At 46.5% G+C, this 12,363-nt stretch overlaps 2 protein-coding genes across 2 annotated transcripts in view; one reads left to right on the forward strand and one right to left on the reverse strand.

Annotated features, from left to right (window-relative positions):
• SDR42E1 (short chain dehydrogenase/reductase family 42E, member 1) overlaps positions 1-12,363 on the reverse strand; it is a 58,632-nt gene that overhangs the window by 21,861 nt on the left and 24,408 nt on the right. The window lies entirely within an intron of this gene.
• The window catches only part of HSD17B2 (hydroxysteroid 17-beta dehydrogenase 2), a 94,303-nt gene continuing 87,041 nt past the window's right edge, over positions 5,102-12,363 (forward strand). The window contains exon 1 of the mRNA XM_045439861.1: positions 5,102-5,567. Coding sequence (XP_045295817.1) covers positions 5,303-5,567 — 265 coding nt within the window. The 5' untranslated portion in view covers positions 5,102-5,302. The remainder of the gene's footprint in view (positions 5,568-12,363) is intronic.

A 12,363-nucleotide genomic window follows, 5' to 3' on the forward strand; every position in this document is an offset into this window, starting at 1 on the left:
GATCTCATGGTTTGTGAGTTTGAGCCCTGCATCGAGCTCTCTGCTGTCAGCACAGAGCCTGCTTTGGATCCTCTGTCCTGCGTCCCCCCCCCCCCCCCCCGCCCTTCTATATCTCTCTCTCTTTCTCTCTCTCTCAAAAAAATAAACATTAAAAAAATATGTATATATAGTATAGCATATAGTTTAGAAAGAACAATGGTTTAAAAAAACATCCATCTACAGAAATTAGAAGAACTTAGGTGCCCTGTAATCCTATAAAATAAATAAGATATAGACCTATTTGGAATTAATGATAACTGTGCAGTTTAGACATCTTCTCCCCACACATGTCAATAACAGAACAACTTGATCTAGTCCCAACTTCGGGTTGTCTTCTCCTGGTGTTTTACCCTCTGACAGTATGAGACGGAGAATGAGATATATATTTGTACAATTCCAAATCCACACTTAAAACATTACTTATCATCTAAAAGTGTAAGAATCACAACAAAACTTGGGTTGCCAGCAAGACCACCCCGGTTACATTCACCAAAACGACATGTTCTTCAACTATTGCAACAACATGATTTTTTAAATGTTTGAACTTTGAACAATGTGGCTGCCTCAGGCACGTTGCACCATATTCTGCTGTGTATAAGATGCAGTTAAGAGAAATGAGGGCTATCAACCCAGAGAAAGAAGAAAGCAATCTTCAAATAGTTGAAAGAAGCAGGAACTAGATGTGGTCTATGTGACTCCAAGTGACAAAGAAAGGACAAGTACCACAGTCAAGCTCAGTCTAGAGGAGAACTTTCTTTTTTTTTTCTTTTTAAGTGTATTCATTTATTTTGAGAAAGGGACAACATGAGTGGGGGAGGGTCAGAGAGAGGGAGAGAGAGAATCCCAAGCAGCCTCCACACTTGTCAGCACAGAGCCCCATGCAGGGCTCGAACCCACGAACCACGAGACCATGACCTGAGCAGAAATCCAGAGTCAGACACTTAACCGACTGAACCACATGGGTGCCCTGAGGAGAACTGGAAAGTCAGACTTCAAAGGCTTTGCTGTGCCCGTCATCAGAGGTGTGCTGACCGTGGACAAGATGACCACTTAGTGGAGATGTTACAGACAGAGTCCAATGGGAAGTTACTTCTTCACATTCCCTTCTATACTCAAGAGCCACGGATTCTAAGAAAGTGTTCATTTTAGGATTCTCAGCAATGTTTCTGTTTGTTTGCTTGCTTTGGCCCAGGGTGGGAAATCCTCTCTTTTGGGTAAGATATCTTGTCTTCAGAAGGTGCCTTCCAAAAGGCACCTCTGTCGGTAGAAGGAAGCAGCACATTGACCTGTTGGCATCATTAGCAAGAATATAACTTTAAAAAAATTTTTTTTAAATATTTATTTATTTTTGAGAGACAGAGAGAGACAGCATGAGCAGGGGAGGGGCAGAGAGAGAAGGAGACACAGAATACAAAGCAGGCTCCAGGCTCTGAGCTGTCAGCCTAGAGCCCCATGTGGGGCTTGAACCCATGCACCGTAAGATCATGACCTGAGCCGAAGTCGGATGCTTAACCAACTGAGCCACCCAGGCACCCCAGCAAGAATACAACTTGATTCAAATGCCTCCTTCCCCTAGAAAAGCTAAGGATAAACTTGCAAAAAAAAGAGGGGGGGGGACACTTCCAAGCAAGGATGGCCTCAAGGACAGCTCTAAAACAAAATGAGGGGGACAAAAAGGAGATACAAATCAGCTCAGCCAGATGGAGGAAGTCCTCATTCAGAGGCAGAACAGCCCTCTGTTGGACTAGGACCCTGTGGTCCTCTGTGTTCCCAGTTGGCTAAAATCCTTCCTTTCCCCCGCCATCCAGCCCCACTAGTCACAGCTCCTGCAGCAGCTATATGCCAGGGTCAGGAACTGGATCCATATTACTCACTGCTGAATTCCTCCATGGCCGGTACAGAATGTGCCACCCAGAAGGCACTCTGTAGAGTTTTGCTCTTTCCTTATTCTTTCAATGAATGTAAATAAAGTACATGCAAAGGGACAGGCACTAGGCTAGGCATTTAGTGCACAGGGAATAAAACCCAAAAACCGGATTAGGCTCATGCCCTCATGAAGTTCATTCATGGTCTATCGGGGGAGACAGAACAATTAAAAAAAATTTTTTTTAATGTTTATTTATTTTTGAGAGAGAGAGAGAGAGAGAGAGAGGGAGAGAGAGAGGGAAGTGTGAGCGAGGGAGGGGCAAAGAGTGGGAGACACAGAATCTGAAACAGGCTCCAGGCTCTGAGCTGTCAGCACAGAGCCCGGCACGAAGCTTGAACTCACGGACTGTGAGATCATGACCTGAGCCGAAGTCGGATGCTTAGCCGACTGAGCCACCCAGGCGCCCCTGAGACAGAACAATTTAAAAAATAAACAGTCTGGGTTCAGAATTATGAATGGAGCTAACTGCAGGTAAGGGGTGAATATGGTGGTGACGGAAGATACTCAGGCTGGGAGGTGAGAAGTGACATTTAAGCGCGTGTCAGATGGATGGCAAGGGGACGTGCTGTGTGGCGAACTGGATGGAGAAATAAATGAGTGAGGAGAAGGCTGGCAGGAACCTCTCCTTCTGCCCAGGTGTAAAGGGCTAAGAGGCTGCGAGTGCGCCCAACAAAGAGAAGAGTGGCTATTAGTGCCACGTGCAATGCAAGATTCGTGTTGTTCACTTTTAAAAACAACCCTGGGGCTGGGTTCCCTTTCTTTAGAAGAGGAAACAGAGCTCATGGAAGGGCTAGGAAGTAACTGAGTCAGGATGTGAACTCCGTTCCATGAGGCTTTACAACTCACCCTCCTAGTATGTGTACCCCCTGCCCTGTCGGAGGGCAAGGAACATCCTTACCTAGAGTTCCATGTCATGGCAGCTTTGGCCCGCCCCTACGGAGCCCCAAGACTGAGCAGCTGAGAAGCCTTGGGGGCTGTTACCCAGAGAAGATTTGCTTCATCTCTGGTGGGCGTGCACATACCTGGAAACCCACCAGGGTGCTCAGTCCCAGCCCCAGTGTGGGAGCCATTGAGAAAGAGCCAAGGGCCCCAGCCAAGAGCCAAAACCAATCCTTCACTCTCACCTAGAAAGCTATCTGACATCACAGCTATCCTGACTGAATCCTCCTGGGCTGGTGAGGCCACGAGGCCCGGGGAGGCGCCCGCACCTGGGATGTGCACATGGCTGACGGAAGGGAGCTGGGTGTGTGGAAAGAAGGAGATCTCAGGTCCAGCCAAGGAATTCAGATCCTCACCCCACTGCTTCCTGGCCTGGAGCCAGCAACGTCTCCCCACCTCAGGTGTCTGTGTGGCTGGGAGGGCAGACAGGAGGTGCCGTTGCCCCACATAAGACCCCTGTAAGGGCTTTGTCACCACCCCACCCAGTTCCACCATACGATAAGGTCCACAAGTCATTGCTTCCCACCTGGTCCCCTTGTGCCTGGAGATAGCTCGGAGCCCAGGAGCGCTGCCTTCGCAATGAGCCAGGCTCATCTGAGATCAGAGACAATTTCCCCAACTCCCTGTCCCAAATTCTCTACCTCCATACAAGATAGACTCCTCCTGCCTCCCCCACGTCACCCGTGACTGGAGTCCTTGTCCTCCTCCTGGCCCCTCAGCACATGCTATATTCAGCCATAGTTGGGGATGAGTATATATTCCCCTGGGCACTTTATCCTACTCCTGAAGTTCTTCCTTTCTTGATAAAAAGCACGAATCGCCAGCATTTCTGGGCTTCCTTCTGGTGTGCCAGGCAGGATGAGCTAAGTGCCTTTACCTCGGTATTTTTATTATTTTACAGCTGAGAAGGGATCTATCGGGGTGGAGTCACCCACCCGACTCTCTACGTATTAAGTGCCAGGGCTCAGGTGAGATTTGAAAACAGGTAATCTGACCCCCCAAGTGAGATATTTTCGTATCCCTCTGGATATGCCAACACCCAGTCTTTTTCAGAATTCCGGCCTCCCAGCCAGGTGTCGAGCACACAGAAGACACGCCCCAAGCCCAACCCAGTGGTGGCACCCTCTGGGGCTGTCGGCATCGTTACTGGTGGTTGGTAGGGTGTCAGGGTTCCAGAGAGCTGGCTCTTGAGCCGGCGAGTCATGGTGCGGTCAGGTACCATTGCCCTTATAAAAGGAAAGTATCTCTCCCAGCTGCAATTTTCCTCTTTGCAAATGAGAATGGTAATACCCACCCTGAAGTGTTTTTATGAGGTTCAAACAAGGCTAAAACAGGGAGGGGCCAGTACATAATATACTGATTGCCTTTTATATTTTGCCTAAAGCAGGCAGTAGAGGGGCTCAGAGCCGCTGGAACAAGGCTGCCTGATGCCCCCACTTTGTGATCTTGAGCAAGTCTCTTGACCTTCTATGCCTCAGTGTCCTCTCTTGTAAAACCGCTACAAAACCAGAATCTACCTCGCAAGGAGATTACATTCCAAGAGACTGAGGGTACCGACTGCCGAGTCCCGAGTCCCAACACCTAGAGCAGAGCTCGGCAGAGGAAAGGATCTCAGTGAAGAATGAATGGATAAGTAGGCGAAGGAACGTGGCCCCTGGCACAAATAAATACCGATAGTGACCGTGGTGGTTGTATTAGCCTTGCTTTTATCTCTGCCTGGCATGCCTCCCCTCTGGCAAGACCAGCACATCGGCCAAGAATCTCTTCCTCTGGATTTTATATTCCTCTCCATTCAACACTTCAGCCTGTCGGAGATGGGAGATGGATGGCAAGAATGCCAACTCAGGACAGCCTTCCCCTTCCAGATCTTCCAGACCTCTCTGGTTGCCTGCGTTCACACACACACACACACACACACACACACACGCCCGAGTCAGAAAAAGAATTTGACAGTCACACCACCGGCTCCTGCCGGTGAAGAGTTTTTCTGTGAGCTAAAGGTCTTGTTATTCACTGTTCGGATTGGATTCTGTCAATTATTATCCACCTGGTTATCTCTCCAGAGGTCACGGAAAAGAAAAAAACGTGTGTGTGTGTTGTGGGTGAGTACGTCTACGTGTCATGTGTTGTTTCCATGTGTCAGGTGGCGTTGGGGGAGCTGCTGAATGGGAAGAGGTCTGGTATTTATAGGGATCGGCTCCCCGGTTTCAATGACCCACCAGGAAATACATGCCTGTGTGAGTGTGCTTAATCCGTGCTCATCGGAAGCGTGCCGGGGTTCCTTTCTCCCCCTCCCTCCTTGCCTCTCTGTTCATATATCCCAGGCTGCCTCCAGCCAGGCTTTGCCCACTTGTCTCGCTGGTCCTAAGCACACAAAGGTGCAGGGCGTTTCTGAGAATGAGCACCTTCTCTGAGACAGCATGGCTCTGCCTGGCTGTCCCCGCAGCGCTGGGAGGAATAGTTCTTTACAAACTCAAGAAGAGCCCGGGGCAGATGGGGAGGAAGGTGGTCTGCCTGGCTGGCCTCTGGGCAGGGGCTTACCTGCTCAGCCTGTCCCTCTTTTGGGGCTGGGTCCTCTTCCCCCTGTCCTGTTTCCTCATGTGTGCTTACTTATCTGGCCACGAGTTTTTACCTGTGGATCAAAAGGCGGTGCTGATCACAGGTAAGCGGACGGCACTGCAACTCTCACTCAGGGCAGGATCTGGCATTTGCCTCGCCTCAGCGTCACTTTTTCAAAGTAGGTTTCCAGATAAAATACTTGGCATGGAGTAAATGAAAGGGCATCCCCAAGTGTCTTTCACTACAGTGTTGTGGTTTGCTTTTTTCACGAGATGCTCTTGAAGGGGCCGGTGGTTAAGACGGACCGGGAAAGTGACATGAGCCTAAGCTGTGATTTCGCTCATTTCCCAGGCTAAATAGGCATCCGCAGACCAGCGGTGTTTCGTGTGTTTCGTTGTACACAGGAAAATTCCATAGGTTTCTTTAGGCTGAAACTGAACATTACTCTCAGATTAATGTTTGGCTGTGTTCTAGGCTCGGGCTCTTATTCCTTAGAATGTGCAAGAAACTTGCAATGTCAGCCTCTCCTTCTTCTTTTGTATTTTTTTTAAATGTTGAAGGGACTCTTACCTAGGTTGAAATTTTGCAGTTTGCCTGGCTGCTGTCAAGAAACTCGTGTCTCATCTGAGCCTTTTGTCTTCAAATCTGTCATTAGATGGCTAATGTTTCTTAATTGGACCAAGTTGGCAGTGTGTCCAGAAGGCAGTATCTTGTTAGTTCAGCTGCCAGCTTTTTCTTTTTTATTTTCTTTTGTGTTTCTTTTTCCACTGCAAGTGTGAGGCCAAATTAGATTCCTCTGTGCTGTAAAACTGGTTTGTTTGGTTGTGAAGTTAGAGCTCGGATGGGGCTTTAATTAGGATTACCCACGGATATCCTGACCCAGAAAGTCCTGCCAAGGTGAGGCATCCGCTGTGGAATCCCTTGCGGGGAGTTTATCACCTTGAGGCTGTGACCCGCTGGGATGAAGGCAAATTTGGGGTGTGCATGAAAGCCAATCAGGGAACTTCTCAATTTACTGAGAAATGGACTCAAAATGGTCCATTTTGCCTTTTACATGAACCCAGTAGTGAAATTCTCTCTTAAAATAAGATGTAAATTGGCACGTGTTGCAATTTTGGAGTGCTATGGAAAACAAGCTTCTTCAGTGGAAACAAACAAACAAAACAAACAAAGACCCCAAACAGATCGAAGGTAGAAAATACAGTTGGTCAATGGGACGTTTATCCACATGAATGTCTACTATCCCCTGGAATCATGCCTCTAGAAGACTGGATAGGTTTCCCACTCTTTCACTTGAATTTTCAGGGTTGGCTGGGTGAAAAGCTGTTATCATAGTCTAAAAGTCTCTGTTCTGTGTGTAGTGACAAGTACCCACGGTCTTCAGAATAATTCCAGGTTTGTATTTAGTGTACTTTCCCAGTTGTCTGAAAGAAGACAGAACCATTAAGCATGTTAAAAATAAATAAATAACAGTGATGCTGTGGTTGATGCTAATGGGACATTATCTCTTGGAAGTCTAAATATTCCTGGAAAATCCATTTCAGGAAGCAGGATTCCTCAGGCCGATAAATAAAAATACTAAACCTTAGGGACTCTGGCAAACTTCAAGGTAATGGAGAAAACAGGAATTTTCTCTTGCTTATTTATCTTATCAATGTTCTTTATCCTCTGCTTTCGAAGATGTAGGCATACAGAAATGTACAAGATACACATCCAAGTCAGTTAGCCTACATCAGCCATTGAAATGTCCTGACTTGTGTTTCATTGCGTGTAAAATGACTGATTCAATTAGGAACTCAAGCCCAGTGACTAATCTCTCCGTGAAATGCTTAGCAATTAGAAAGCTTAGAATTAAAAATGGAGCTATGTCCATTTAAGGGTGACTGAAATGTCCCCTTAAGAATTCTTTGTCCTTCTCATGAGGAATGCCATAGATTCAGTATAATTCGAGAGATGGTTTCAAGACCTTTGTACTAAGTGGAGAAATGTAAAATGAATTCATCTAGTAAGACCACAGCTCAGTAACAAATAAGTCGCCATGACTTGAAAGAATCTTTGTTTCGGGTTGGCTTATGTTACACATCGATGCACATTTTAGTGTGGTGGGGAGGGGGAGGAAGGAATGTGGCAGTGTGTATCAAAAGCCACACATTTTATTTCTTTATCTGATAATTCAAGATTTAGAAACTTCTCTTGAAGAAATAATCGGAAATATGGTAAAAGGGTAGGCACCAAACAAAACGGCATATTCACAAAGTTTACAATCATGAAATATCAAAGGCAGTAATAAGAATGGTGACAGGTTACGGTCCGTCCTCCGGGTGTTACAATGGACGAGCATTAAAGATGACGGGGCGCCCGGGTGGCACAGTCAGTTGAGCGTCCGACTTCAGCTCAGGTCTTGATCTCACAGTTTGTGAGTTTGAGCCCTGCGTCATGCTCTGTGCTGACAGCTTGGAGCCTGGAGCCTACTTCAGATTCTGTGTCTCCCTCTCTCTCTACCCCTCCCCTGCTCATACTCTGTCTCTCTTGCTCTCTCAAAAATGAATAAACTTTAAAAAAAAATAAAAAAAAAGATGAAAACCACAGGACTGTGTCACAGAATGGAAAACCAGGTTAACGGGAGCCCCAGGGGATCCAGGTGTTTGAATATATCTGTACCCACGGCACAGGGGTAGGAAAACACTGGAAGGAAATTGTGAATGGCTGGATTTGAGGACTTGGATTTGTTTTCCCCCTAGAATTCCTCCAATGCAGTTATATTCCTCATATAACGAAAACATTTTAAGAAGAGAGCACGTTAAAAGAATGAAGTCTATTTTAGTATATTATGGACCCAGAGATAGGAAAATTACAAGGAGAAGTTCAAATAAGTAACTTTTTTCTTTGAGTCCCTCATTTCATTTTGCTAAGACATTCAAACGTCTTTTGTTTCAGAGACATATAATTATAGTAAGAAATAAGCAAGCACAGAGCTTTTGAAATGTCATGTTTGTCTTCAAGGCATCTGAAGCCACAGTGGCCATTCAATTTTTTAAATGGTGGTGAAATTCGTGAGGAGCAGGCCCATAACGACTACAACAGCATCTCAGACACAACATAGTGGGGAAAATGTTGAAGTCCGATGGGCTTGGATTCGAATCCAGCATTTAGCTTGCCTTAGGCTGTGTTCTCCAGAAGCAGGGCTTGAGATGAGGATCTATGTGAAAGGGATTTATTGGGAGCATTTCCAAGGAATATTGGTCCTGGGGTATGGAAAATGGACGGAGAAGGGGAAGAAGCCAGGCTGTCCCCATTGGGGGCCAGGGAACTGTAGTCCCAATGCCCTCACACCGGTCAGTCATTAGTTAAGGATTGTCACCCCCGCCTCCAAGGTGGGGAGGAGGGGAGGCTTAAATTCCCACCACTTGTGGCTTTCCGGGGCCACCCACAGGCAAAGTGAGCTCTAGTATCTGGGGGCAACATGTTGCCTGCTGACAGTGAAGTGATCCATGGATTAGAGCTAACAAAAATGGCCAAGGGATCTAGAGTAGTGTGACATTACCTGTTACATACTTCTTAGTAGCTGTGTGACTGTTGGTATCCATCTTTGGGCTTTTGAACTTCTGTTTTCTCCTCTGTAGACTGGAAATGACTGTAGATAGACAGACAGACAGACACACACACACACACACACACACACACACACACACTTATAGATGGCATTAGTGGAGGAGAGAGAGGAAGAAGGAAAGGGGGAGGAGAAAAAAGAGGGAGGGAGGGGGGAGGTGATTTTGTGTATCAGGTGGTGAGGGGAAAGGTTTAAGTGTGGGGTTAGGTAGAACAAAGAGACAACAAAAAGAAAAAAGGAAAAGGCTGACACTGAAATGGAGAGAAGAAACATTCATTTGTTTGTTCAACAACATGAACTGAGTGTTCACTATGTGTTGTATATTGTCCAGAAGCAATGGGGGAAGAAAAATAAAGACCATGCAATTGTTATGTTGCCAAGTGATGGGATCAAAGTTCTCAGTTTCCCTTGACTTTTGACTCACATTCCCTGGATTCCTCCTCCTCCTCCTCCTGTGAGGTGGTGCCTTATCCTTCTCAGCCTACTCTTTGAAGTTGGTAGAAATGCAAAGGTAACTTTGGTTTTCTGCTCTCAGGCCTTTCATCCTGGCCCCTCCAGTCTCCCCCACCTACCTCCATTCAGTATCTACTGCGGGCAGGGAACACACCCAGAGGGCTTGGCAGTCTGATGGGAGAGATGTGGCCATACCTAACCTTGGCTGTGCAATGGAGCAGGGAAGTGTCTCAGAGGATTGCCGAGTGCCTGGAGCCCAGGGGTGGGCGCAGCTCCTGTGTCAGGAGGCTGGGGAAAGCTTGACAACAGACGGACCTCATTAGGGATTAAAAAGTAGCTTTCCGGAGGGAAAATAGGAAGGTTTTCCAGGCCAATTTGTTAAGCAGTTACTATAGAACACAACTAGCACTTGTTAAAACTTGTCGAGTTGGATAATTTTTAATTGGAATTTTCAAAACAGCGCACAATGGGGATGGAATGAAGGGCTGGAAGAAGGATCTGTTTTATGTAGAGGTCCTTATTTTATGCTCCAAACAAAGGGTCCTAGGTGGGTAGTGACCCCTTCTGGGACTTCCTAATTAGTCCAATTAAGGTTCTAAAATGGAATACAGTCAGTATCCTCTTGGGCTTTGGGCTTCTTTGGATTTAACATTAGATTACTAAAATGGATAAACATTGACAGTGGAACATGGGATTAAAAAATGGCATCTCTGTGCTCAGAGCTTCATATTTTATATTTGATTCTCACAACTCAAATAACTTACATCTTGCAAATAAGGACACTATGTGTCCAAAGTCACCATGACACTAAGTAGCAGAGGTAGGCTAAAACCAGATCAGACCCACCTGAACCAAAAACCATGCTCTTAACCACTATCATGACCAGTGTTATTAACTAGCCATGGTGTCCTGGGTATAAAATGTGTTCATTCAATCAGCAAGTAAATGTTGCAGATGCATTTTGCACACAAGATTCTGCTTGATGCAGAACTTGGCAGTTGAGTGTGGACGCAAGAGATGCCGAGGACAGAACATACAATGAAGGTACCATGGAGAGGGAGAGGGATGTTTGAAAAGGGTGATGATTTGAGAGACGCCACATGGTGAATTTGACTTCAGCTTTGATTTTGAGGGCAGTGAGGGGGCAGTGCAGGTGAAAAGCCACTGGCAGTTGGAAATGAAAAACTAGTCCTTGGTTGGGGTTAGAGAAGGAGACTGGGGAACATGAGCCATATAGCTATGGTTAATGCTGCAAGGGAAGAGGTCCCTGAGGTATATAGTAAGGAGTCAGTACAGTCAGCAGTGAGCCTATAATCCAGCCAGTCTACCGAATTTTTTAAAACGAGCACACATCCAGTTTTATCATTCAGTTTAAACCTTATGAGCCCTCTACAGAGAAGCATAAAAAGGTATTGCTAACTCAGGTAATGTTGTAAAAGTTGGAATGGTGATTTTATTGGCATTCTAAACTAAAAAATATTTTTTTAATTAAAAAGTTTTTTAATGTTTCATTTATTTTTGAGTGACAGAATCCACGGCGGGCTCCAGGCTCAGGGATGTCAGTAAGGAGTCCGACGTGGGGCTTGGACCTGTGAACCGTGAGATCATGACCTGAGGCTGAGTTGGACGCTTAACCCACTGAGCCACCCAGGGGCCCCTTGTTAGGCATTCTAGATGGCTTGTTTTGATTGATGGAATGGAAGTCTGTGCCCCCCACCCCCCAATGTATTGTAAGCTGTTTGAAGGCAGGAACCAGGTGTCTCTTATGACCATGTCCTTCTTTTCAGTCTCTGAGCACATTACTAGAACCAATACAACATCAACCAGTGAATGAGCCATCAGTGAACAAACCAAGCTGGTGTAATGCACTCCCCCTTTTGTGGTCATTGGCCAGATACAATGGCATTGTCCCAATCTGCCCACTTGCTTAGGCACTTCTTTTTGCTAGGGTCACCTGTGTAGAAAGGACAGAGTGACATGGCTGAGCTCTGGAGGACCCATTGTTCGGCAGTGACTTAATTGTTGGTTTGCTCCGGACAGGGCTTTGTGATGACTTGGTTCAGAGCATGGTCCTGTTTAGCTAGGATGTGGCACAGACAGAACATCCTCTGGCCCTGACCGGGCTCTTGAAACTGCTCTCCCCAGGGTCCCTGGTGTCCCAGTCACGAGAACGTGTTCTCCTCTAATCCTTTCCCCCTTCCTAACTTCTCTGGTTCCTGCCTTCCCGCCGACTCTGTCTGTCCTACCTCCTTCCCATTTCTATAGGTGCTTTTTTCCCCCTTATTGATGATTTCTTCGTAAATTCGTCTTCCTTGGTTTAGTCCCTAGATGCCAGCTGTCCCAGATTCCCAGATTCCCTACATTCCCCATTAGGATCCCTTTACACCTCACACTTTCCAGCAGTCTCCGTGAATGGCTCCCGTGCCACCTGTATTCGGGCAATGATCAGTCTCTGTGTCCTTCCCAGACTTGGTTCCTGCACTCTGCAGCTCATACCCACTCCTTCCTCAGTATCTCCTCCTGGGTGTCCAAGAGCCCACCTGTCCCCGACTACACTCGCAAACTATCCCTGAAATCCTGCCATCAGCCCAGCACTCCCTAATCTGTTGATGGTGCAATCACCACCCACCCATCTGCCCAAGTCAGAGAAGTCACAGCCACCTTTGAATCTTCCCATCAATCCACCCAAATCAGAAATCAGACTCATAACTGAGTCTCCTTGACTCTTTCTTTTCTTGCATCACCTCATCCAATGAGTCTTTTCTTCATCACTCAGTGACCTTTCACTGCCTTTGAATTTCTCCCTTCCTTACCATTCTACTGCCTCTCCCTGTGT

This window comes from Leopardus geoffroyi, chromosome E2, assembly GCF_018350155.1.
Source record: "Leopardus geoffroyi isolate Oge1 chromosome E2, O.geoffroyi_Oge1_pat1.0, whole genome shotgun sequence".
In the NCBI taxonomy this organism is placed as follows: domain Eukaryota; kingdom Metazoa; phylum Chordata; class Mammalia; order Carnivora; family Felidae; genus Leopardus; species Leopardus geoffroyi.